The sequence below is a fragment of the Zootoca vivipara genome, chromosome 1 (genome assembly GCF_965207765.1).
Source record: "Zootoca vivipara chromosome 1, rZooViv2.hap1.1, whole genome shotgun sequence".
NCBI lineage: Eukaryota > Metazoa > Chordata > Lepidosauria > Squamata > Lacertidae > Zootoca > Zootoca vivipara.
The window spans coordinates 90,840,854-90,866,447 of NC_142582.1; the positions used below are offsets into that span (position 1 = coordinate 90,840,854).

At 42.9% G+C, this 25,594-nt stretch overlaps 2 protein-coding genes across 9 annotated transcripts in view; one reads left to right on the plus strand and one right to left on the minus strand.

Annotated features, from left to right (window-relative positions):
• Window positions 1-424, minus strand: part of MIDEAS (mitotic deacetylase associated SANT domain protein) — a 71,638-nt gene extending 71,214 nt beyond the window's left edge. Inside the window, exon 1 of one of the 2 annotated variants that reach the window (XM_035112647.3) lies at window positions 173-424. The gene's annotated coding sequence lies outside the window, so the exon portion shown is untranslated. The remainder of the gene's footprint in view (window positions 1-172) is intronic. The other variant, XM_088654748.1, reaches the window with a different exon arrangement.
• PTGR2 (prostaglandin reductase 2) lies at window positions 278-24,241 on the plus strand. 7 transcript variants are annotated; one of them, XM_088654826.1, is made up of 10 exons: window positions 278-362; window positions 9,060-9,139; window positions 11,897-12,015; window positions 15,137-15,328; window positions 15,438-15,608; window positions 16,985-17,194; window positions 20,473-20,594; window positions 21,492-21,579; window positions 22,088-22,127; window positions 22,926-24,241. In XM_088654826.1, exons 2-10 carry the CDS (start codon window positions 9,103-9,105, stop codon window positions 22,988-22,990), a joined length of 1,044 nt encoding a protein of 347 aa, XP_088510952.1. In that variant the 5' UTR covers window positions 278-362; window positions 9,060-9,102; the 3' UTR covers window positions 22,991-24,241. The 7 variants fall into 7 exon arrangements, with proteins under 7 accessions (XP_088510952.1, XP_034968513.1, XP_088510955.1 ...); XM_035112622.3 differs by lacking the exon at window positions 278-362 and adding an exon at window positions 3,724-3,840; XM_088654829.1 differs by lacking the exon at window positions 278-362 and adding an exon at window positions 3,724-3,840 and having other exon boundaries at window positions 21,492-21,598; window positions 22,926-23,427.
• Window positions 24,242-25,594: the final 1,353 nt, after the last annotated feature.

A 25,594-nucleotide genomic window follows, 5' to 3' on the forward strand; every position in this document is an offset into this window, starting at 1 on the left:
CCACTTGCATATATCTCTCTCTCTCTCTTGGAAGTGGGCGGCGGAGCGGGTTGGAAGTAGCAAGAAAACGAGGAGATCTCCTGCTACACTACCCAGACTATATTAATCCAGGCAGCAAAGGACAAGGAAACAAACATCCAGCGACCAAACCGAGCGCGAAAGTTTTGCTCACCTTCAGTCGCAGAGTGTCTCTGCAATAAGTCCTGCCCTGAGTCAAGTCCGGGACGGAGGAATCCACTGCTAACAAGAAGCCCAAAGAAGAAACGGTGGGGGGGGGGGTGAGGGAAATCCCGCAGGCAACCAAACCTCAACTTTTGAGTGCCTTTCGCTAGGATTCTGGGAAGGCGTCACTTCCTAGCGCGGTAAGTAGCCGAGGGGTGGATGCCAGAGCAGGCCCTTTAAAAGGCAGCTCCTCCCTCCGCTTGCTTCACCCGCCCTGTGCAGCCTCAGCCACAGAGAGGACTGCTGCTGCTGCTCCCCTCCTCCTCCCAAGTATCATCTGAGACTCGGCCCCCCTTTACCCTTCAGGGCGAGGTGCTTGTTTCGAACCCACGACACGTTAAAATGAAAGAAAGAGAGAACGCAGCTTCAGATTCCTATTGCACGCATTTGTAAAGTGAGAGAAAGCTCTGGGATTTCAGTCAGATGTCTCTGGAAAGCTCGCAGGAGCATGGTGGAAACAGGCATCCTGTTGATGGCTTGCGGGGGTGGGGGTGGGTGGGCGGTCCTGGTACTGTCATCACCTTCCAAGAGATGTTCCACTGTGCTTCTGACATCCCCATCTCGAAAATACTAGGCCAGCCTAGGGCCATAGCCTTTAAGAACTAGGAGGGATGGTGTGGGTTGTGGTTAATGTTGTGTGTGCATTGCTTCTCAGATGTGCACTCCCTTGGCAGATCAAAGCCCTCCCCAGCCTCCAGTGAGGCTCTCCTCCACTCTGCAGGAAGGTTGGAGGGGAAAGACAGCATTTCTGCTCCTGCTTCCAAAGCTACTGAAGTTTGGGTAGAAAGGAGAGAGTCCCCTCTCCTGCAAGCCAGTTTCCCCAGTTCAGCATCCTGCTCATTTCTCCTTCCTGTGCCAGAGCCAGCCAATCCAGCCCCAGTCTCAACAGCACTGCAGGGCTCATGACTACTGCCTCCTATAACAGCAATTTTTTTGATGCAGCTGTTTTGTGCAAGGACAGTTCTTTCTGCACAAAAGAGTTGCTGTTGCTTTTCTTTTAAGCACCATGCACAATGTTTTAGCAGCAACCAGTAGAAAGGGCAGGCTGCATCCTTTCCTTGGGACTGATGGAAACAAAGTGGAAGATGTGGCACCCAGTAAAATCTTACCGTGCATGTAAAAAAGGCCAACCTGCATAATGCACGTTAGTGTACCAACAGTCGTGCAATTTTTATTGGCTCCTTCCTTTTACTGGACTATGGGATGGGAAAATCTGCATTTAGTGGGCAGAAATGTGGGGTGCCTCTTGGAAGAGGATGACAATGACATTGTGGGGATACTGAAAGAAAAAGAAAGGATGGGGAGCAGCTTCAAATCCACATTAAACTTCAGTGTATGAATGACCTCCCACTCTAACCCTGTCTTGGAAGTCCCAATTACTTAATGTACACTTATGGTAAGGAACTTGGTGAAAATAACCTCAGCATAGCTATACTTATACTAACACATATATTTTTATTTATTATTAAGAGAAACTGAATACTGTACCTTGTTTCCTACTGCAAATCATGTTAACAGCATTTATTCTTGCATAGCTCCCTTGCAAACAGTCTCTCCATGCTTTACATTTCCCCGTTTAAACCCAACATCAGATTTTTGTTCTTTTCTTTTCATTGCAGCAGCTGTTGTTGCCAGGCTGTCCTCCCTGTTGCTATGATTTGCAAGGCTTGTGTATTTTCCAGTCCATGATTGTCTCAGATGAACATTGTTCATTCCACACGTACACCCCACCTTCAAGTAATACCTTCCATTTTTGAAATAAACAAGAACAGTTTAGCAAACAAAAAGCAGTTTCTGGAAACACAGAATAGTCTGTTCTGGGAGTTACCATTTGTATCCTCATATAACCTCCTCTCTAAAATGTGGGGATGGAGCAGATTGAAAATTAAAGTGCCGTACAATTTGATAATGTCACAGCTGTTAAAACTATTTGAGAAAGACACAGGTGAGGCTGAGAATTGGAGAACAGGTCAGCATCACTCCTTTCTGCAACTTTATACTCTATTGGTGGTACCAACTCCTTTGTTTTTAATTCAGGTAAATAACCCTGCTGAAGGCAATGGTGCAGATGGTTAATTTTAGACTGTGACCTTAATAGTTTTACACGCTTACACACACACACACACAGAGAGAGAGAGAGAGAGAGAGAGAGAGAGAGAGAGAGAGAGAGAGAGAAAACAACCCCTGCTATAATGGTCAAGTGTTTTTAAAATAATAATAATTATAGTCTTCATTTAACCATAATTTTAACATTTACAACTTTGATTCCTTTCCTCCTCTTTCTGCAGTTCCTTACATTTGTTTTTGTCCTCTCCTGCATGCTTCAAATAGCCTTAACTTATTCAATGTCTCGATCTGTTTACAGTTTGTAAATACTGTACTCAATAAACCATTTCCATTCCTTTCTAAAAAGTTTGTTGTCTTGAGTTCTTATTCTTCCCGTGAGTTTCACCATTTCTGCATACACCATTAGTATCCATTCATCACTATTTACCAGCTTTGCTTTTTATTTTAAATTAAATCACAGCACCATCATGATTAAAGGGATAAAGTGGAATTTGCTTCTGCTGTCCTGATACTAAACACGACCAATCTGCAGCTATGTGCTGCGTGTGCCATGTCCAGCCAATTTCTGACCAAAAACAGATTAAGATGGTTGGCAACTAATTCCCAAAATAAGGCCTCCTTCTTCCCACCCAGAAAAGTACCACAAAATAAGTATTGTTGTAAGATGGAGCTAGAAGGGGCCATGAGGGTCATCTAGTCCAACCCCCTGCAATGCAGGAATACACATCTGTCCCATATGGGGATTGAAACTGCACCCTTGGCATTATCAGCACTCCACTCTAACCAACTGAGCTATCCACTGGGCATCTAAAGACTAACGAATTTATTATCACATAAGCCCTTCCAACCCTGCAATTCTGATTCTGTGGCTGTGAAAAATATTCTGAGCTTCTAGAGTTTCACAGCCACAGCACCACCTCAAATTAATTTTATGAATTTTATATTGGTAAGGATACAGTGGAAGCAGAGAGAAAAATGCATGCAGCAGTTGGAGCAAAAAATTAAAAATCCAGTGCCTAATCATACATCAAATTAATACAGTGAACATGGATTCAAAGTACTGTATACTGACTGAGTGTTGTTGGTCTCAATGACACCCTCCTATTACACATCACAGAGGTCAAAGTTCCCAGGTCGGAAAACCTGTCATTCAAACAGGCTGCACCTCTCCTCTTCCCCGATTATAGGCATGCAGACTTGGGAGTCAAATCCTACCCTGTAACCCTGTTACGTGGAACTTACTCTCAAATAAGCTTACCTAGGACTGTAGTTTTAAAAGAAGAACAACAAACACGAAAGTGCCTCTGATCCAAAGCAAGGCAAGGCTGCAATTTCGACTGCTTTATCCATGGAGCAACCATAGATAAGTGGGAGGCTAAAGGGCCGTTGCCCTTTTTAAGTGGGACCGCGGTTCCCTGCATTACCCTTTTAAGAGGCAGGCTAGGCACATATTGGGAAGGTCTCCTCCGGAGGGCTAGTTGCCCTTCGCGCGATTTCTTGGCGATCCGGAGCGCAAAGGACTGACTCGGGCCTGCGTGCATTACCGACAAGGTGATCGGCCGGTTTCTGCCTGGGGGGGTGGGGTAGAGAAACGGGAGGAGGAGGAACCCAGCCCCAGCCCCCTGCAAAGGGCTTTCCCTTTTCTCCTCTCTAGCAGAAGCATTTGCAATGCAGGGACTAGTAGTTACTAGCTTCTCTGGGGAACGGCCATAGCTCAGCAGTAAAATGTTTGCTTTGCCTGCAAAAGGTCCAAGGTTCATTGCCAGGCGTCTCCAGGTAGGCGGAAGCCCTGTCTGAAATCCCGGGATTCGCTGCTAGTCCAGGTACACAATACTCCGCTAGGATGGTGGACCAGTGTTCCGACTCTGTGCAAGACACCTTCTAAAGTTGCCTATGGGACAAGCGTTTAAATAAGTTTCCTTGCAAAACTATTGGGTCCCTCGCCTCGCCTTCTGTGCAGCCTGTCGACAGCCCACGCCCACCTCCCGATCTCTTTTTAGCCGCTGCATGACAAGAGCTGCATGGCAGGCGGAAGTTCAGCAGGTGAAGCCCCCCCCCCCCGTTGCATGGTGGTGCGGTGACTGAGCAGTTTCCTTGCCTAAACTTTCCTTTGTGCAGCCATTAAGTTAGCAGGAGCCAGCAAGAAATGAAATGAAAACTCAGATGTGAGCTGCCGCCTCTGGTGCGGTTGACAGTTTGGAAAGTGTTACCAATTCTTGCGTAGGTGATGATTGATGGGGACGAGGGGAGGCATATAGAAACCAAAGGGCGACATGTTGCTTTGTCTGCAAAATAGTAGAATCATAGAATTGGAAGGGACCATCCAACCCTCTGCAATCATTTGCCCAATGTGGGGCTCAAACTCCCAATCCTGAGATTGAGTCACTTGCTCAACAAACTGATTCATCAGAGATTCTCTTGCTGTTGTTGTTCTTGCACATATAAGTCAGGAAAGTAAATTATAGGTTTTGGCGGGACCTATCCTAATATCATATTGGAACTCTGCTCAAAGATGAAAAGTGAATGCCCCTCCCTGGCCCTGCTCCATGTTTTCCTTGAGTTGTCCCCCTGGCCAGAATGTGGCCTTGATCTCTGCCTCTTGCATGGGTAGAGACAGCTGTGTGGGGTGTACAGTGGTAACTCTACTTACAAATGTTTCTACTTACGAATGGAGCTCCGTCCGCCATCTTGGATGCGGTTTAGATAGGATTTTTTCTACTTACAAATTTTTAGATAGGGTTGCTTCGACTTACGAATTTTTTCTCCCAATGCATTCCTATGGGATTCGACTTACAATTTTTTCCGACTTACAAATGTGCGTTCGGAACACATTAAATTCGTAATTAGAGGTACCACTGTATATAGAAACTAGCCTGCTGAACTAAGGACAAAAAGCTTTGTGCTGCCTACATTTGCCTCTGGCCTTGGTATCACTGGCATGTGGACCCTGGAAGGGTCACCAGAGGGGAATGTGGCCCTTGGGCAGAAAAAAGATATTCACCCACACAAGTAATATCTGATGGTTATATGTCACCAGATAGCATTTTCCAGCTGTGTTATTTGCAAAGCCTGTAGAGCAAAGGGCATTCACCCACAGCTTCTCTTACTAATTATTATTATTATTATTATTCATTCAATTTATATCCTGCCTTTCCTCTCGTAGGAGCTCACCGTGGCAAACAGGCCTGCAGTTTTTAAAATGGAAAGAAAACAAAAGTGTTCTAAAACAGTTTAAACATTCTAAAGACGATTACTGTTAGAAACATCTAAAAGCAGTGGCAGTTGAGAACATTATTCCACCCAGTGATTTCAGGGTTTCCAGGAACAGTTTACTTTCTTTTTTTTCTTTTAATGCCTGGGTCTGCAGCAATTCAGAACGTAGTTCCAGTAACATGTCTGCAAGGTCAAGGACCGACCAGAACGTAACAAAATTGTGGCAAGCTTTGAATCCTCCAGATCTCTTCATCAGGCAGGGTGGGGGTGGGAGAGAGAACCTAAAATAAGAAGTGCAAGAATTAGGCTGGCTGTTGTTGCTTGTAGATTTAGATCCAAGACAGTCACTCCCTGAAGTTTAACTGTCGTGATGCATACCTAGGATTCGGGGATAAAAAAGTACAGTAATGGCTGATCCCCATCTCTGGTTTTTAAACCACATGCAAGGGTTCTCCCATAGCTTTTTTAAAATGGTGTGTGCATCTTGCTTTTCCTTTTCCTTTTGCACTTTAAAAAATGGTTATTATTGAATAAAACAAAGCATGTCTAATTACAAACAAATGGATCCCCACCCAAGTCACTTTTCATAATATGTACAGTCAGGGTTGTTGTTGTTATTTTGCTTAAAAAATCTGGGGTGCCAGTACTCAGGTGATGTGGGTGTCAGCACAAAATGGCTGCCCTGTTGAGCAAAACAAGTGTTTCTATACCTTTGTATACATTAGTCATAATGACAAAGTAATAATCCAGCATGTTTTCTGAGTCGATGCACTACTAGGATTTGGAGGCACAGATAAATAAGCTACCCTTCCCTTATGCAAGCAAAAGGAAGTGCCTGAAATTACAAGCTGAAGCTCTTTTCAAGGGCTGCCTCTTGTGCCCTGCGCACTCAGGGAAAGTTCAGAAAATCACAGCGTTTTTCTCGGTATGCACATCCCTTTTGCTTATGTAAGTTTTCCATAAGCTATAGTTTTCCATTTGGTTAGAAATGGGAAACGATGGAAGCAACAGCTTTGAAAACAACTCAGGATATTAAGTCACAATTTATTCATCTAAAGTTGGTTTAATATCATGGCTTGCTCCAGAATTGCTAACCATCATTTCCTAGTTCAGACAAAATGGGAAAGTATAGATCTGGTTTGCTTGCTGGCTCTTGAAGACAGGAACATAACTTAACATTAAGCCAAGATCTGATTGAACACTGTCTCACTCTGTAGGACATGCATGATCCTTGAACTCCATCCCTGTATTTTTGAATCACACTCCCATGTTGCATTATAAGGTTAAAACGGACCCAACTAATTATTTTGTTCACCACCTACTCTAAAATAAGTGTACATCTGTTTTAATGTGATGACTGAACTTTCAATGGAAGAAAATTTCAGCTTTAAAAATGCGCTTAAAAACATATGAAGACTTTCTATAAATAGTGTAATTATTTGCTGATGTTGTCCACAAAGTAAAATCTCAGTTTGCCTTGATAATTCACCATTCTTCTTTCAATATCAGCAGAGATTGTCCTTTGCATTTGATTCTAAAGTGTACTTAAGTGTAATGTACATACTATCTGTTGCTCAGTCCAGCATATCTTAATGTGCAACTGTTATTAGAATTGTGAAAGCTGCTAGTTAGAAATGGGCAGGTGTTTCAACATAATGTAAGGCTGCCCTACGTCTTGATTTTCCAGGGCATGTCCTGCAATTCGCCCCCAGAAACGGCGTCCTGGATCATTTCTGAAATCGGGCCAATGTCCGGGGGTAAAATTGGGCCAAAAATGCCCCACATATGCTCCCAAAAGCTCAACAACTCTGTCCTGATTTTCACTTCTGGAGATACGGCAACCCTAGGTCTGGTTTTTACTTTTTGAAATATGGCAATGCTAACATAATGGGTAGTGTGTATGCCATGGTGTTCTAATTTTAGGATTATGTATCTGCAAAAATAGAGCTTGCATAATCCAAAGGTGAGTGCCCAATCTTTACATAACAACATATCACTTTCAAAGGTTGTGTGGTCTAAATGCTTCATGACACTTTGTATCACTAATGTGATATTTGACTTCACAGTCACCTCTACTCCTCTTTCAAGCGGCTAAGGACTGCAAATGTTTGGAAGGATGTACATGCTGTGCAGCTATACAGAGATTCCAATTTTCATTTCTTAAAAACTGAAGATTTCAGCAGCTCCATTGTTTTCCCAAAATGACAGGTCTTCCAATAAATATCATAAAATAGCATGAATGTCACGGGAATCAGGGTGGGTGTGATCTTTTTTCTACCTGGAACAAGACTGCTACGTAGTTAAACCCATCCAGATCCATAATTTAACAGCAAGAAGACTTTTATCTTATTCAAATCAGCATAATTCACAGGAAAGGATTGTGCTGTTCATGTTGCAGTATCTCTGATGATGATAAAGCCATGCCATTAGTAAGAGTTTGTAGGTGCAGTTCCTCAATCATATTTACAGTATGTCGTTATGGTTAGTTATGTTAATGGTTTATTATTATTATTATTATTATTATTATTATTATTATTATTATGGATTTACTTGTAATTAAGTCTGTTTAGGATTGCGGCTTTTCTACTTGAAGATCTACCAACCAACGTGGGCTCTTCTCTGGTGTTGATGCTGGAAAATGCATTGTCTTTGGCAGAAGCTTTGACTTAATGCCCATTGAAATCCAGCTGCATAGAAAAGCCAGGTTGCAAATGCTTTTCAATGGCTGAGCCTTGGGTTCCTGCCCATTGTCAGAACAGTTTCAGAAGCATATTAAGACAAAGTGCCAGTGTTTATATTAATGTTATTTTTAAAATGGCTTTTGTTTGCATGGTTCTTGCATATTTTAGCAAGCCTAGCTCTTTCCCACTTTGTTCTTTACACCGTGCTTTTCCAATCTGTTCTTCACCTTCTGTGCCTGCTAACATTGTTTCCCATCAACATACTTGCAAGTCCTAGAGGCAGAGAAGAAAGCGCAGCACTTTGCTGGATTTTCCTACCTAAAACGTCTGATAGATGTTTAGCTGTTTGCATTTTCTGTGTCTGTGGGAAGCCAATTAATGTCCAAAGTGATAAATCTAATCCCTCTCTTTGACTTCTTGCATTGGCTTGGTTAGCCCACAACTCTAAGCCATGGTTTGTCTAGCCCAAGTGTGGTTTGTTTGATTATCCAAACCCTGCCCAACAGACTCACCATGGCTTATTTTCTGTCTACAAACTATGATATGAAGCTGTGCCTTGTTTTTGCATTATAAACCTTAGCTTGATTGGATGATGGTTTGGTGTTTTATCTGCACTCAACAGCCTTGTTTAACTAAATGCTTGCCAAGTTACAAAAGCACAAGGCAAGGGCAGCTGGAAAACAAAACAAGCCTTGGTGGAACAAGCTGTAGCTTGTTTGCTTCTCTGTGAGACAACTCATGATTTGCTGAGCAGACCATGGTTAAAAGAAACCTTGGTCTAGTGTTATGTGTGAACACAACCAAAGTCCTCTCATTTATTACCCTAAAGCAGAAGTCTTGTAACCTTATCTGTGTTGAATATCTTTTGCTTTGCAGTGAAACCTACTTCCACCTGTGCAGGATTTTGGCAAGAGGGCTGATGATTATACAAAGAGTGGTGTTGAGCTCACGCCCTGGTATGTTTCTACTTGTTGGAAAAACGATAATGAGATTGGTGTGCTTGCATAATGTGGAAGCCAGGCAGAAAAAATGCAACTAGCAGCCAGATTTCTGCAGAAAGCTTTCGACAGTAGTGCTAAAAAGCCTGTGGTGAAACCTTTTAACGGCCTATGTAAAATCTTCAGAGAGGCATTCACAGCAGGCATTCTTTTTATACCAGAAGTGTGTGTGAAAATTATCTTTGCTGTTGTTGTAAGAATGCAACAGTGTAAGCAATAGGTTTACTAAGAATAGTATCATCTTACAAAGTGTGGTGTGAACTTAAGCTGGTGGTGTTGTAGCAAGAGCTGCACATGCATTAGTAATTCATACCAATAACAGTAGGGAACAATTTAGTACCAGTAACTAGGGATGGGAAAGAAATCCAGTTCAGTCCACCTTTAAAGGCAAACCTGCTTAATTCACGCTTTCTGAAAGGATATGTTAACTGAAACCACAGTCATCCTCTGAAGTCTGCAGGTCTCCAAATTTTGCAATTCACATGCACACAAAAATGCACATATCCATCACATATCCATCAAAATTTGATTTGTAAAAATATGTATAATAGGCTAAACCTGCATGTAAAAATGTGTAAATTAGTATAAATTAGCACTAAAATACTAATGAATTTTCATGAGGACTTTAAAAACAAAAATCACAAGCTGATTTCAAAATGTCATACCTTGGGTTGCGAACGCTGTGGGTTGCGCGTTTTTGGGTTACGGACCCCGCCGAACCCAGAAGTACCAGAACGGGTTACTTCCAGGTTTTGCCACTCATGCATACGCAGAAACGCAAAATGACGTCATGTGCAGAAGCACCAAATTGTGTCACGCGCGTGCTCAGACGTGGCGCTGCGCGTTGCGAATGCTGCGGGTTGCGAACGCGCCTTCAGCACGGATCACGTTTGCAACCCGAGGTATGACTGTATTGGAAAATGGGGAGGAAGAGAATGATTGTACACCACCTTGAGACCCTTGGAAGATAAAACTTGTTTATAAATCTAATAAATAAATGAAATGAAAAAGAAAAATTAAAGTTAAGATTGAAAAATGATAGAGAATCTGAAATTGGCAAATTGGCCTATCCATACGAAGAAGTAATTCTTAACAGTTGATGATTGGCATCTAAGATGGCTGCATATATTCTTCTAGCCAGTTGTTCATTTCTCTTTCCTCTCAAGTTTATAAAGCAGCTGGACATCCTTGCTCTTAAGTTTTCATTATCTTTTCCCAACTTTTTCCATTTATGTCGCTGGCATGTTGGAAAGATACCTTCAAGTAGTCCCCTAGCTCCTGAAATCCTGTTTCTAATTCAGATAAGTCTCAAAAGTTTTTTTCCGGAGCTTGTTTTTATTTATTTATTTATTTATAAATTTCTATAACACTGTTCATTTAAAGAAAAAAGAAATTCAGAGGGCTTTACAACAATTACACATAAAACCACATACGATTAAAAACCATGCACTAAAATCAGGAATCGACTAACTATTGAGGAAATAGGCATTCTTAATTGCCTGCACAAGTCTGACGGAATAGAAAAGTTTGCAGCAGACGATTTGAAAGCTGAAACAGACGGCACCTGCTGAAGCTCCTGTAAGCATAGTTAGAATATCATTGAGCTAAATATGCTTTGTCAGGCCTGGAGTCAGCAGACAGCAATGGCAGGCGGGTGCTGGGGGCCCAGGAGGGCCGACTGCAGCTGATGCTGGCTCAGACGGATCTTCATTGTCGTTGTTTTTTTTTAAGTAGGCCTCAATGCTGAGAGGACAACACAGGCAGCTACAGTTACCATGTTTCTTCTCCCAGTGGCTCAAGGCCTAGAGGAATTTTTTTTGGGGGGGGAATGAAGATAGCGGTGATTGCAGCTATCTGGGCTGGTGCAGTGCTTCTGCTCAGTGGATTGTGGGTAATGCTAAGAGGAGTACTTGGCAGCTGTGGCGCACTTTTGGGGCACCTCTTGCTCCTCAAATCCTTCTCACTGCCCACCCAGTCCGCTCTCTGGTGCTGCCAGGAGGGTGGTACTTAGGGAGGACCTCAGAGGGCCTCCTCAAATCTGTCCCTGGCATATGTATCACACTCAATTCAGAAGTTTTTAGAAATAATAGAGGGCTGCCTGGAGGAAGCAAGCAGCGCAGGCAGGAATAGTGGTGAGATGGAGAAATATACTAGGAGGAAGGGAAGTTGCAGAGTTGAAACATAAGGAGGCAGGGAGGAACTGATAGGGAGATGCCTGGGGGAGGTTTTCACAGGATGAGGCAATAAAGTTTACTGGAGTTCAGTTATTGGTTTGTTTTGAGTCATCTGAGCTCAGGTGTAGATTTAAAAACCTGATTTAGCTGCTCTAGCAGCCCTCCTCAGCTGTTCTGACAACTGCCACTAAACCAGGCATCCCCAAACTGTGGCCCTCCAGATGTTTTGGCCTACAACTCCCATGATCCTTAGCTAACAGGACCAGTGGTCGGGGAAGATGGGAATTGTAGTCCAAAACATCTGGAGGGCCGAAGTTTGGGGATGCCTGGCCTAAACCAATATGTGAGGGACGGGGAACAAGCTTGCTGGGCTTGCCCCTCATTCCCATCCCGCCCCATGCATGGAAGGGTGCCTTCTGAAGTTAGAAATATAACCCTGCTTTCCCCTGGCGCTTACCCAGTTGCTGGAATGCTTGAAGAGGTTGAGCATCTGGCCAAGAGAGAAATGTTGCCATTCAACTTGTAACCTAACTCATTCTAGGTGTCAATGGAGAGCCAGTTGCAGGAAACTTTCGTATGGAGGAAGCCACCCTACCGGATAAAATTGCTGAGGGTCAAGTCAAAGTTCGTACACTTTATCTGTCTGTTGACCCTTATATGGTAAGTGTGTGTGGTAGGTGGTTATGTGGTAAGCATGCAATAAAATTTGGGGCTCACAGGAGCTTAGTTTGCCAGCTGTAGCATTTAATGTGAACAGAATTATTCATATCTCCGTCCAATATTGGCTTATGTACAGTTTCGATTTGGGGGTCTTTTGGCCTGCGTAGATAGCTATGAACTGAGCATGCATGTGCAAGATATGTATGCACATACTTGTCTTTTTTTCCTTGGTGTGGGCCATATCAATTGCCTGAGTGTTTAAAACAATTAGGTGATCATAGTAATCAGGACTGAAAGTAACATAACTTAGGGTTAGGGTTAGCACCTTAAAGACCAACTAAGTTTTTATTTTGGCATGCACACGAAAGCTCATACCAAAATAATAACTTAGGGTTACCATATTTCTAAAAGTGAAAGTCTGGACACAAAAGCTTGGCAAAGTTGTTGATATTTTTTTTGTAAAATCTAAATAATAATGAAAAATGTTTTTGATCTATTAAGGAAATTCACCAAAATCTACACTTCTGACGTGGGTTGCCATACGTCCGGATGCCATATATCTCTGTGTCAGAGAGAGAGAGAGAGAGAGAGAGAGAGAGAGAGAGAGAGAGAGAGAAGAATTTCAGGATCTCACTCTGCTTCTGTCATGAGAATGTGGACATCCCATAGTGTTACATGTATTAGCCAACCATGTGATGTCCCAAGTGTTGTTCATAGCTAGATAGCTTGTCTTTGAAGCCTGCTTGAGTGCTTCCAGTTCTCTTAAGATTCGCTCACTGCTCTACATCACAAATATCGAATTACCAGTTTACCTCAGAACAGGGCCCAGGGTGAGTGGGGAGGAATGGATTCAGAGAAGTAGCTGTGTTTAGGCTATTGTGGGGCTGGGGAACATGCTCCCCTTCAGATGTTGTTGGACTCCAGCTCCTGTCAACCCAGGACTGTTGTCCAGGTTGGCTGGGGCTGATAGGAGCTGGAAGTCCAAGCAAAATCTTAAGAGCCACAGGTTCTATACCCCTGGCTTATTGCAACAAAAAGCGGGGGAAGTATTGTGGCAAAAGGGCTTCCGAGCCTGCTGTTTTCAATGGGGAGGGGGGGAAGCTCCTATTGCTGCCAGTGTAGCCTCTCTGCTCCTCACCTTGAATCAGGATGTGGCGGTTGCAAAGTTCCTGCCCCTCAATTGTCCCCACCCTGTGTGTCTATTTATTTTCATTTTAAAATGGTCTATGCAAGAACTAAAGTTGTGACTAATGTCATGTCTAGTTTGGCCCTTAGTAACCTTATTCTGTAATAATAATAATAATAATAATAATAATAATAATAATAATAATAATAATTTATTTGTACCCTGTCCATCCGGCTGGGGCTCCCCAGCCACTCTGGGTGGCTTCCAGCAATGATTAAAATACAATAAAATATCACAAATTAAAAACTTCCCTAAACAGGACTGCCTTCAGATGTTTTCTAAATGTCAGGTAGTTGTTTATCTCTCTGACCTCTGATGGGAGGGCATTCCACAGGGCGGGCGCCACTACCGAGAAGGCCTTCTGCCTGGTTCCCTATAACTTTGCTTCTCGCAGTGAGGGAACTGCCAGAAGGCCCTCGGTGCTGGACCTCAGTGTCCGAGCAGAACGATGGGGGTGGAGACACTCCTTCAGGTATACTGGACCGAGGCCATTTAGGGCTTTAAAGGTCAGCACCAACACTTTGAACTGTGCTCGGAAACATACTGGGAGCCAATGTAGGTCTTTCAGGACTGGTGTTATATGGTCTCGGCGGCCGCTCCCAGTCACCAGTCTAGCTGCCGCATTCTGGATTAGTTGTAGTTTCCGGGTAACCTTCAAAGGTAGCCCCATGTAGAGCGCGTTGCAGTACTCCAAGCGGGAGTTAATATTCTGAATAAGGGAACAGGGAATATTTCACAAGCTCACAGGTTCTAATTTGCTTACCAACAAAAGCTGGTAAAGGAAGTGCATTAATCAATGCTAAGGATTGTCTGCTCTAGAACTACTGACATTCCAGTCTAGGAAGATAGGAATCTGCCTTATATGGAACCAGGCCATTGTTCTGTCTGGCTCAACAGTGTGCACTGGCTGGCAGGAGCTCTCCAGGGTTTCGACTGGAGATGTTCCCAGTCCTACCTGGAGATTCTTGAGACTCTCTCCATGCCAAGCTGACAGATGCTGTACCATAGAGCTATGAACCTTCCCTTATTCTGTTACAAGTGAGAGTCTGAGCACAAGATTGCTAGATAGATAAATAGATAGGCAGACAGACACAGGTACAACAGTGCCAATTATTTTCCTGCTCATTGAATTAAATGATTTGGTCCCGTAAGAACCCCCCTCCCCCCGGGTTTTAGCTGTTCTTACTTTATCTGGAAGTCCCTGTCGGGGGGAAAGGCAGAAAATAAACAAATAGATTGATAATCAGAGTTAGAAACTGAGGTATGAAAGCTAGGAACAAAATGGCACTTTAAATCTAAGTTAGAGGCGCAACAAGGGAATGTCTAGGCACACTTTTTTAATAACAAGAATACAAATCTGAAAATCTTATATTCATTTTTCACATGTTCTAGTCCTCATCTGAAGACTGCAAAAAACAAAGCCATGCTTCCCCTGCCCGCCCTCCTAATATTCTTAAGAGGGTCTCTTCTCCAGTCTTCAGAAAGTATCTGCAAGTGGGGAAGCAGAAAAAGGTCCTCCTTTCCTTCCACTCTGCAGTTTTAATCTGAAATTTTAGGCACAGTACTGCACCCAGAGCTCAGAAACTGCTCGCGCTAATGAAATTTCCTGTCGCAAAATGCGCCTAGAACAATGGGAGTTCTGAACGCTGATGATAATGATGATGATAACAACAACAACAACAATAGCATAGCCCTTTAGTCAAGCAGAACTGAATAGGATTTCCTTCAGTGTTACTGTGCATTGCCATGCTGTTAATACAGGAAAAATTAAAAAGACCCTGTTGTGAAGAGGAATGAAAGAAGATAGAAGCAAAAACCTCCAAAGATAAGACAGGGCTTTAGTAGTTGTTAATGTTAATGTTAAGAGATGTTCAGGATAATTATACATGGTTGTATTTTAAAGGATTATCTCACAGGAAACATTTTGTCTTTCAGCGATGTCGTATGAATGAAGACTCTGGTTCTGAGTACCTCCAGTCCTGGAAGTTGTCTGAAGTCACTGATGGTGGGGGAATTGGTTCTGTGGAGGAAAGCAAAGATGCCCGTTTTGCTGCAGGAGACTTTGTAACTTCCTTCAACTGGCCCTGGCAGACGAAGGCCATTCTAGATGGGAAGCAGCTTGAGAAGGTAGAGTTCTTGCATAGAGGAAAGGCAACTGATTGTGCCATATAATTCAGGGGGTGGGGGTGGTATAACACTGGGGTCAATGCCTTTTAAACACCTTGTCTCTGTTCAGATTGATCCACAGCTTGTAGACGGTCATCTTTCCCATTTTCTGGGTGCAGCCGGCTTGACTGGGCTGACATCTTTGCTAGGAATAAGAGAGAAAGGACATGTGTCTCCAGGTGCCAATCAAACTATGGTGGTCAGTGGGGCTGCTGGTGCCTGTGGTTCATTGGCTGGGCAGGTAAGCTTGTTTAAGACTAGTATTTACATCTTAAGAGGAGGTTTTTGTTTTTTTGCATATTTTGACGTCAGTTATATTAGCTGCAGATGTAATTGTGTCCATGTTATCCCAGTGATGTGGGAGCCACCAGATGAGAAACCATGGACCATGTAGGGGCTCCTTCCCATGCCAATGTCCACCCTTGGGAAATGGAGTTGGCACTGATGTGTGGAAGAGCTACAGCAGGGCTCCTCCTTGTGGTTCCAGACTTCCCACATTACCCCAGTGGTGAAGGATGAAATAGTGCTGTAGTGACTCCAACGTCACAGGAATACCACCAACAACAACAAATAAGCGTAATATTTGGAATGACCAATACAGTATATCCAAATCTCCTTCATCTCCTCAATACCCCACTGAAAGCCACCAGAAGCTGGCTGAGTTTTCACCTTGGTGGGGATAGCAGGTGAAATTGAAGGCCTTTGATTAAATCAGTTTTTCATAGAGGCGACCAAGGCTGAGAAACAGTGGCCCAGGAGGGATGGCCATAGATGTGTGTAAGGCCACAGACTCATGATATAGTTGGCATTTCATATACCTGCTGGCTGTGTGAACCAGCACCTCCAAGTGGACACATTTGGTGGTGTGATTTTTGTGATTGTAGCAGCTCCCCCCCCCCCAGGCAAATCACTGTGGTTATGAGTCTGGTGCACGAGACATGGGCCTGTCCACATTTCATAATTAGTTAGCTGTTAATCCACTCCCTCCGCTCCACTTTTGAATTAGACTGAAGTAGTCTACAGCAATTTTCGTCTTTCCTATTCATACCACATGGCCCTTTCTGTTGTGCTTTCCCCCTCTTTTGATTTGTTGATTCTATTATGCTGATTAAGTACCAAGAAGACATGCACATCTTGTTGTTGCTGTTGTGTGTTTTTTTTTAAAAAAAAAACATTTCCTCACCCAAGAGCACAAAGTCAGGCAATTGTCCATTTACTTGTGCAGTTTTTCTGATTTTGTGGATACCTGAGGGATCAAAGGGTGGAGGAAATCCTCTCTGCATAGGTAATAGTTACAAGCAGTGCCAGAAGAGATAGGAAACCATTGAGGAAGTATTGGACATGGTATAAAGAGTAGCAGAAAGTGACAATCGATCCACTCATCCATCCCAAAGCACCAAAACAAATTATCTGCAATCCTAAGTGGAGTGAATTGGAACCAATTTTGTGGATCATCTCTTATGCACTGACTTCAGACCCTCACTCTCGTGATTCCACTGTACCCCAGTTATTTTGTTACATATTTTTTTTAAAAGAATCATCATGATGCATGACAAATTGTTGCATGGTGCTAGAAGTTGGTGAACTGTGGTGATTGTGGTTATGATGCTTCCAAAGATAGGTTCCCTGGAGGGCTGTTCCAGAGTGGTTGGTATCTGTGGCACCGATGAAAAATGCTCTGTTCTGGTGTCAGAAATGGGGTTTGATGCAGCTATCAACTATAAGAAAGAGGATGTGGCACAACGGCTGCATGAGCTCTGCCCGGCGGGAGTGGATGTATACTTTGACAATGTTGGTGGAGACATCAGTGATACAGTTATTAGTCAAGTGAGTGTGCATGTTACCCGTTTTGCGCCTTCCCATTAATTGCTCCGGATTCAGTGCAAACTGGTAGAACTTTACTGTAAATCTGTGTGGCCGATGAAAGGCAAGATTATCACAATAACCTTGCCCAGTTATGCTGCTAGGACCTTTGTGAGGCTTCTTATGAACCCTCTTTAAGCATTTAAAGAGGTTAAAAGTGCATAGACAGGGGCAGGCAGTGCATATCGAAGTCTCTGCCCACGATGTCTCTCCACCCACCCCACCCCCCGGCCACACACATGTGCTCATCAAAAGATTTTTGCATGCTGAGTTAAATGGTTTAAAGGAGGTTTCTGCATCTGTTTAGCCAAATGCAGGTGGGAGCGAGCAGCCGGGTACACTTGTCCCAGGCATTGGAGGGTTAAATTGGTTGGAGGCTCCCACTGGGGACTGGCTGCTTTTTTGTTTGTGTTTATAACTTTATTCTAACAAGACTCCTCCCCTGGGCCTCGAGACAAGCTCGCACAAGCCGGGCTGAATGTGCCTAGAAGTCTCCAGGTGACTGGGAGCCCTGCTCCCTCTGCATTCCCAATCACACGAAAGTTTCTAAGGATCTTTAGTTGAGTGCAACTAGAAGTCCCTTTAGACCAGGCATCCCCAAACTGTGGCCCTCCAGATGTTTTGTCCTACAACTCCCATGATCCCTAGCTAACAGGACCAGTGATCAGGGATGATGGGAACTGTAGTACAAAACATCTGGAGGGCCGACGTTTGGGGATGCCTGCTTTAGACCTTCACACTCAGCATGCAAAGGTCTGAGAGGAGCTTCCACCTGTGGGGACATTGAAGGTGGAACTTCTGTGTGCACCCCTTTCCCACTACACACTTTTAAGCCTCGCCCGTTCAGGCAAATGTCCCAAGACAGCTATAGGGCCACAACTTGTAAAGAGTTTTAAAAAGAATAGCTGCGCTGGGAGTGGTACTGGGGCAGGGGCAGGGAAGGAGATCTTTCCAGTTATTGGGCTGGCTTGTACTTTGGTGTCTGGAGATTACAGAGTTCGCTTCACCCCACTGTGCAGTTTCCACTAGAAATATTTTAAAACTCACCTGTGAGTTCCATTCAGGGCAATGTGACTTAGGTGTAAGTAAAAACCATAGGACTGCACTGTAAAAGTGGCCAAGAGCCTTGCAGCATCACCCATTACACTTTCTGAATCTTTTAAATTTTTTGTTTAATTAATTGGAGGCTGTGTGCTGCCCTTCTGTTCAACTGTGCACACCTGAAGCTTCAGAACGAAGCAGCCAGAGATCTAGAGCACATTCCACCTTTAAGAGTTAAACTAACTCCCTGCTCTGGAGTCAATTCAAAATGCCAGCACTGATATCCACAGTGCAGTCCTTGTATGTATGTCTACTCAGAAGTGATCCCCATTAAGTTCAGTGGGATTGACTTCCAGGTAGGTGCATATAGGATTGCAGACTTGAAGCTTTACAAAGGTATAGCTATCAGAAGGAGCAATTCCTCCCATATGTACCTTTTTAAATGCTCAACCGGGCTCTAGACCCCAGGTGCCACTGCCATCCAAGGTAAGACATGGAGCAAAACAAGTGTTGCAAGAACTCTCTAACTTGACCACCCTTGGTGTGGACTTCTAGACAGGTTGTTATCATTTGAGACAACCTTCTCACCTGCCAAATGTCGTCTGTAGGAGGTGAGAGAGATGATAATCTGGCCTGTCATCCAGATCCAGTTTCCTGCTCCTGGTATAAAGTGTTCTTGTGGCACATTTCAGCTGGATGGGAGAAAGCCTTTCTCCATTTCACTGCTATTGTTCATGTTGCTTGGCTTGGTGACAAGTTAAATTTGTTCCCCCGTAATGCACCATTGACTGAGATGGAGGGTATGTTGACATATATTTACTCTTGTTTTTCATATAAAAGAATACATGAAAAGACTATATTTCTGGTTGTTGTAGCAGCATGTAGGCCAGATGAACTGAATGTTCTTCAGCTCTGATTCATAGTGCATAGAAAACACACACTGTTTCTTTGGGCTGTTCTCTTAATTGGCATGGGTAAACCATTTAACAACATTTTAACATTTTAACAGTTGCCATTTAACAAGTGTTTTCAAGCTGTATACTGGGGACCCTCAGAAGCCAATTGGGGTTCCCCTATGAGAATATTGGTAGTGGCAAAAACATTTCTCCACCAGACAGTTCTGGTTTGCTGGTGGGGGAGTGTGGGTTCCACCACCTCGGTTGTGCAAAGTTGCTCCTCCAGATAGCAACAATTCAGTAACACTCGGGAAGCATTGTAGAACAACTACTGTATTTAAGTAGAATGGTGTGTGGACAGACCAGTATAAACTACCATCAATGCACTGCTATTGTGTCAACATGTTGCATCATATACCCACAAAAAGGCACGCCAGTCTGAAGGCCCCCAGTATTTATTGAGCATTATTTCTTATTTGTTAATGGGACAGTTATATGACAATGAGTATTCATCCTCGTTTATATGCATGGTGTTTTAGTCATGTCTTCCAAATAATTATTTGTTCATCTTTTACTTTTCAGTGCATTTCCCTGTCATTTTCCTAATTGCAAACAGTTGCTATTTTAAAGTGGATTTGTTGTGCCACGGCAATTTAGGGCGCATCTATACTGTTGTTTTATGTGAATAGTAGGCCCCCTGTACCTCCATTAATTCTCCTTCGCCCATATGATGTTCTCCTCTAAATCACGACCTTCCCACACATTCCGCTCCTTCAGTCTGGATCTTCTCATACCCTCTCCTTTTCAGCATATATCTGGTATGAGAAAATCCAGATTGAGGAAGGAGAAAGTGTAGGAAAGTGATGATTTAGAGGAAAACATCATAAGGAAAAGGGAGAATTAATGGAGGTCAAGGAATCTTACTATCCACATTAAACACAGTATGGATTACCCAATTTTAATCAACTTTAATTGTGCAAATTTGGACTTCAGATATGTGCTTGAATTCCTCCCACAAAATAGTGACAGTCCATAGGAGGCACCTTTAGAGCTCCATGATGCTTCCACTTCCTTGTCCTTTTATCACAGTAGCTGAGACTTCACCCTATTCAGTTTCCTCCAACTGCTGCTCACAGAATCTGGGGTAGATCTTACTCCTTGAAGGAAATCAAGCACTTGGCAATGCAGCCATAGATCCCTTCTCGAGGAACAGAGCAGTGGAAACAGAATGTACTTTATCCATGTTTACAGCTCAGTCTTTATGGCAAGGCAGTAACGTACTCTCTCTCATTTTGTCTCCAACAGATGAATCCAAATAGCCATATCATTTTATGCGGCCAGATCTCCCAGTACAACAAGGATGTACCTTACCCCCCTCCTCTGCCTCCTGCAATAGAAGAAATAAAGAAAGTGCGAAATATCACAAGGTATTTCTCCTTTGTTGGCCTAGCCACATCCTGGGCTGAACACATTGTTATTAATGATCATTATTATTTATTAAATTTCTATACCTCCCTGTATCTGAGGATCACAGGGAAGTTTACAATATCAAAACACAAAAATCCACAACACAGTAACAAACAAGAGCAACAACTCCACAGTTTAAAAGGCCATAGGTGGTTTAATGAGCCAAATATGTTACTTCTGCTTGGACATGTTCACATTATTTTGTCCAAAGGGCAGACTTTCTAGACCTTTATGGAAAGTTTTCCCCTAAACGTTTATTTGAAAATAGAGATGAATCAGATATTTACTGAAACCAATATCTATGTTGCTTACCATCAATGAGGAAGCCACTTGACAGAAAACAAGCTGGGAAGAAGAGCTTCCATTCACTCTTGAGCATAGCTGCCAAGTTATCCCTTTTTTAAAGGGATTTTCCCTTATGCTGAATAGGCTTCCTCGCGAGAAAAGGGAAAACTTGGCAGCTATGCTCTTGAGGGAAGTGCACCTAGTGCTTGAAGCACATGGACGAATGTGCAGCTAATAAACTGCTCGTTGGATAAATGTATGTGAAGTAGGGAAATGTTTTCTTTTGCAATATTGCTTAATATTGTCAGATGTTTGGTATGCTGAGGATGAACACTTACTTGGGAATAATCCCCACTGAACTCAGTGGTACTTGCTTTGGAACAGGCTTGGCTAGGGTTGCTTCTGCAAAAGATGGATATGTTGGGCTAGAAAATCTAATTCCCGCTTTAAATTGGTAACTACTGTAGTAATCCCCTCTTGCACGCAGAATTAAATTTAAAATGAGCCTTCTGGAAGGTTTTCAACTAACATCACTACCTAATGAATGAAACAGCCATTCTCCTGTTTCGTAGGGAAAGATTTCTAGTTCTGAACTATGTGGAGAAATTTGCAGCTAGTACTATGCAGCTCTGCCAATGGATCAGAGAGGGAAAACTGAAGGTATGGCTCAAATCTGAAGGTAATTGCATATGGGTTGCAGCTCTGGCTTTTAATCATGAAAACTAGCTTTTCTCATTCGTCCTGGTCATTGTATAGTGCCTCGAATAACCTATTTCATCCAATGAGCATAGAAGGTTTTTAAGGAAAAAACACCAAAAAAATTAATAATCTAGACTGCTTTCAGCTTCCAAAATGGGAGCTCAAAAGGAACAATATGGGGTGGCTTGCATAGCATTGGGGTGCAAAGCTTGGAAACTCTGCACATGGGGTTTTGAAAGGTTGGTGGGGCAACCCACCTGGCAAGTGGGTTGGCTGGCTGGGTTGGGACTGGCTGAAGATCTTACCCCCCCAAGCCAAAAAGGTTCCTCATCTTTGAATCTAGTGAATTAGATGAGGTAAAGCTAACTTTTTTTTTATTCCCCAATGAGTTGAAAACTGTTTGCTTTTAGGAAACAAAACCAGAGTAGAAAACAAACACCTTATACATTCTTCTTTTCTACTTTTACAGGCTAAAGAGACCATAGTAAAAGGCTTAGAAAACATTGGAGGTAAGGGATTATTTTTTCTTCACAGTTACCTGTCCTTAAGTACAGGGCAGGGATGAACTATAGTCTAGTGGTAGAGCAGGTAGAGAGCCCCAGGCTTTCCAGTTCCAGTTGAAAGGACCTGGTAACAGGTGTTGTAAAACATGTTCTTCAACCTTTCCCCACCTGCAACCCTGCAGAGGATTTTGGGCTACATATCCTATCATTCCTGGCCATTGGGTAAGCTGGCAAGTGATGAGTGGAGTTGGCTGCATGAGGGCCCCGTCAGCAGTGCTATTTTTCTAGAAATCAAAGTGCTGGAACTCACCATGAACTCTCTTAGAATGTGGTGGAACTGTGTTCCTGTGAGTTCCCCCTGAAGAAGAAAAAACAGCCCTGAGTGTAGGCATTATAAATATGGCTTCCTACGAACACTAAAGCTATGGGATGCTAAGCTTATCCCTTACTTACACAGTTTAGGAGTTTGATTTAAACTGAATTTACTTCAGTTTAAAAGCATTTGACTATAAATCTATACTGGAATAAAATCTAATAACTGTGTTAAATAGTTGGGCATTAAAAAAATCTCAGGTAGCCATTGTTCCTTTTTAACAATGCATTAATGTATTTTCAGCAACCTGTTCAGCTTAATCTTACAAAAATTGTCAGAAGAAAAATCAATTCACAGGCACAAAACTGATCTTTGCATTATGATTGTTTTGGTAGCAAAGGAACCAAGTACATTTAAGTCCAGTAAGAAATGATTCTTTTTTTAAAAAAAGGAACAATGCTCTTTTACTACTTATTTTTGTTTTATTGTAGCTGCTTTCCAGTCTATGATGAGCGGGGGCAACATCGGGAAACAAATAGTTCTTGTTTCTGAGTAAATAAGTCATTGTACTGTTTCCTGAGTGTCTACTATGAAGAAAAAGCATCTTTTATTTGCAAAAGTTTGGTACGATATTCTCCTTGGATAGGTTCTCCCGTTGCATGACCAGAAACAGATTTCTAGTTTCGTATTCTCATTTAATAGCTGACTCTTATCTCACTGTTGTGACACTAACAGAAGGCAAGTCCAAGTTTTGATTCCAGGTCCCCTTATCTGATGTTCCTTGTGTATTTCTGTACACATTGCCTTAAGACAGGAATTTTGTAAAAGTAAGAATATTATCTGTGCTGCCTTTCAATCTCAAGTGTCTGAATACTACTGTTTAGCAATAATTGTGCCACGCTCTTATAGTATACCTTGGTTGCTACTAGATATGAGAGGACAAAGATAAATGCTTCTGATACTATCGCTGTTAAAGCTGTTTAAAAGTTCTAACTTGGCTTCTTGATTAATGTGATCAAGTGTCATTCTAGGTACGGTAACCTGATTCCTTCAGTTCTTTATAATCCTGCCCACACTAGAGTAAACATACAGTGGAACCTCGGTTTATGAACACCTCGGTTTATGAATTTTCGGTTTATGAACGCCACGGACCCATCTGGAACGGATTAATTCATTTCCCATTACTTTCAATGGGAAAGTTTGCTTCAGTTTATGAACGCTTCAGTTTATGAACAGACCTCCGGAACCAATTACACCCATGCTTCAGTTTATGAACGCTTCAGTTTAAGTACTCCGCTGACCCGTCTGGAACGGATTAATTCACTTTCCATTACTTTCAATGGGAAAGTTCGCTTCAGTTTATGAACGCTTCAGTTTATGAACAGACTTCCGGAACCAATTGTGTTCATAAACCGAGGTACCACTGTATTATTTATTGTATGCAACAAAAGAAATCAAATTTTGTAAGAATAGGCCACACCACAAATTTTATTATCACATTGTATGTATTTGGGTTAAAGATAGGGGAAAGTGTGTTCCTACTTATGTGACTAGGTGCATAAGAGTTGTATAGTGTCATAGCTAATACAATGAATTTGGGAAGTGCCTGTTTTGAATCTTGAAGCTGTCATGATCTTGCTAGGTAAGCATAGGCAAGCTCAGCCTCACCTGCCCCCATCTACCATGTGAAGGATAATAATACTGCACTGACTTAGCTTACAGGTTTGTTGTAAGAAGAATGAGATTTTATATATAAAATGCTTTGAACACACAAGAGCAATACAAATGTTAATTACCAGCACTGCAATTAAGGTATATGTTCATCTACTTGCTCAGTGATGAAATCCTGCAGGAGCTGATTAGTGGGATAGGAGAGCTGGGGGGGGGGAGGAAATTCACATCTGGCAATCAATGCGCCCCTTTGGTTTCAGATAGTACATGGGTAGACAAGTCTAAAAAGTCCGGGACACAATGGTGGCTCATTTACCAGAAGGAATGTATTTAGCATTAAGTCTGGAAGTGTATACTGTACTTGATTCCGCCAGATGTGAAATATATTGACATTATTTTCAGCTCTCCTATCCCACTAGATCTGTTACAGCATTATTGGAGTACGCTACTACGTAACCTTAAATTCATGCATCTGAATCAATGACACCATTTCTGAACTGGAGTTGGTAGCTGGTGCATGATGACTCTGTGCATGATCATACCGACGGAAGCCGATGTTTCTCCTGTGAGATAGATCTCTCTTATATTCAAAAGAATACTGGCAAACTGAAGCCAATACTTGCAACTCCAAGAATAGGTTTAATATGCCTTAGGCTTAGGTTCTTTCTATGGGTATTAATACTGTGCCAAAGTATATATAAATTAGGGTTACCAGACGCAGTCCCCGGATTTGCAAATCTGTCCCTGGAAAAATTCTGTCTCCAGAATGTCCCCGGATTTCATTAAATGTCCCCAGGAAACATGGCGGCAGCAGCAGTTAGCAGCCCGGAGCCAGCCTGATAGCGCAGTTGGCTCTGGCTGGCTTCAGGAGCTGCTCACTGCTGTGGCACCCACCATTTTTCCTCACAGGAAGTCCCCATATGATGTGTTGCACACAAGACATCTAGGGCTTCTGCCTCTTGGATTTGTGTGACTGTCCAGGCTTGTGTGTGTGTTTGTTTCTGGGCGGTGACCTTGCAGGTGACCTTGGAAGTGTGCTCTCCCTGAGCACATGGTCTGAGGGGGCGGGGCCTCTGTGGAATCAGGTGAGTCAGGTGACTGGCTGTGGGCGGAGCTAGTCAGTGCCTGGAGTCCAGCGGCACGCGCAGTTTAAGCCATCTTTTAGATTTAGGGGAGTTAGTCTCAAACATTTATTGGGGGAGCCCTAGGCTTCTTTTTTGTCCTGACCTCAAGCTTTTCAAGATGGAGGGTGAGGGAACAAATGCAGTCACCTGCAATTCCTGCGCACTGTTTGTATTCTTGCCAAAGAATGTAGGCAGCTACACCTGCGGCAAGGGCAAGTTGGTTGCCCTACTAGAAGACAAGGTCCAGCAACTTCAAGCCCGTGTATCTATGCTCCAGAGAATTAATGAGCTGGAGCTTTTCTTGGATGCAGCAGAGCACACTTTCTGCACCAAGGAGGAGACAGGGGACATCCCTGAGGAGGAGG

Bases quoted from the DNA above. Each gene is read 5' to 3' on its own strand.
- PTGR2 (XM_088654813.1), top strand. From the start codon at position 7,288: ATGCTCCCAAAAGCTCAACAACTCTGTCCTGATTTTCACTTCTGGAGA. The intron at 9,140-11,896 runs GTATGTTTCTAC...AACTCATTCTAG, and splicing joins GGTGTTGAGCTCACGCCCTG to GTGTCAATGGAGAGCCAGTT. The intron at 22,128-22,925 runs GTAAGGGATTAT...GTTTTATTGTAG, and splicing joins AGGCTTAGAAAACATTGGAG to CTGCTTTCCAGTCTATGATG.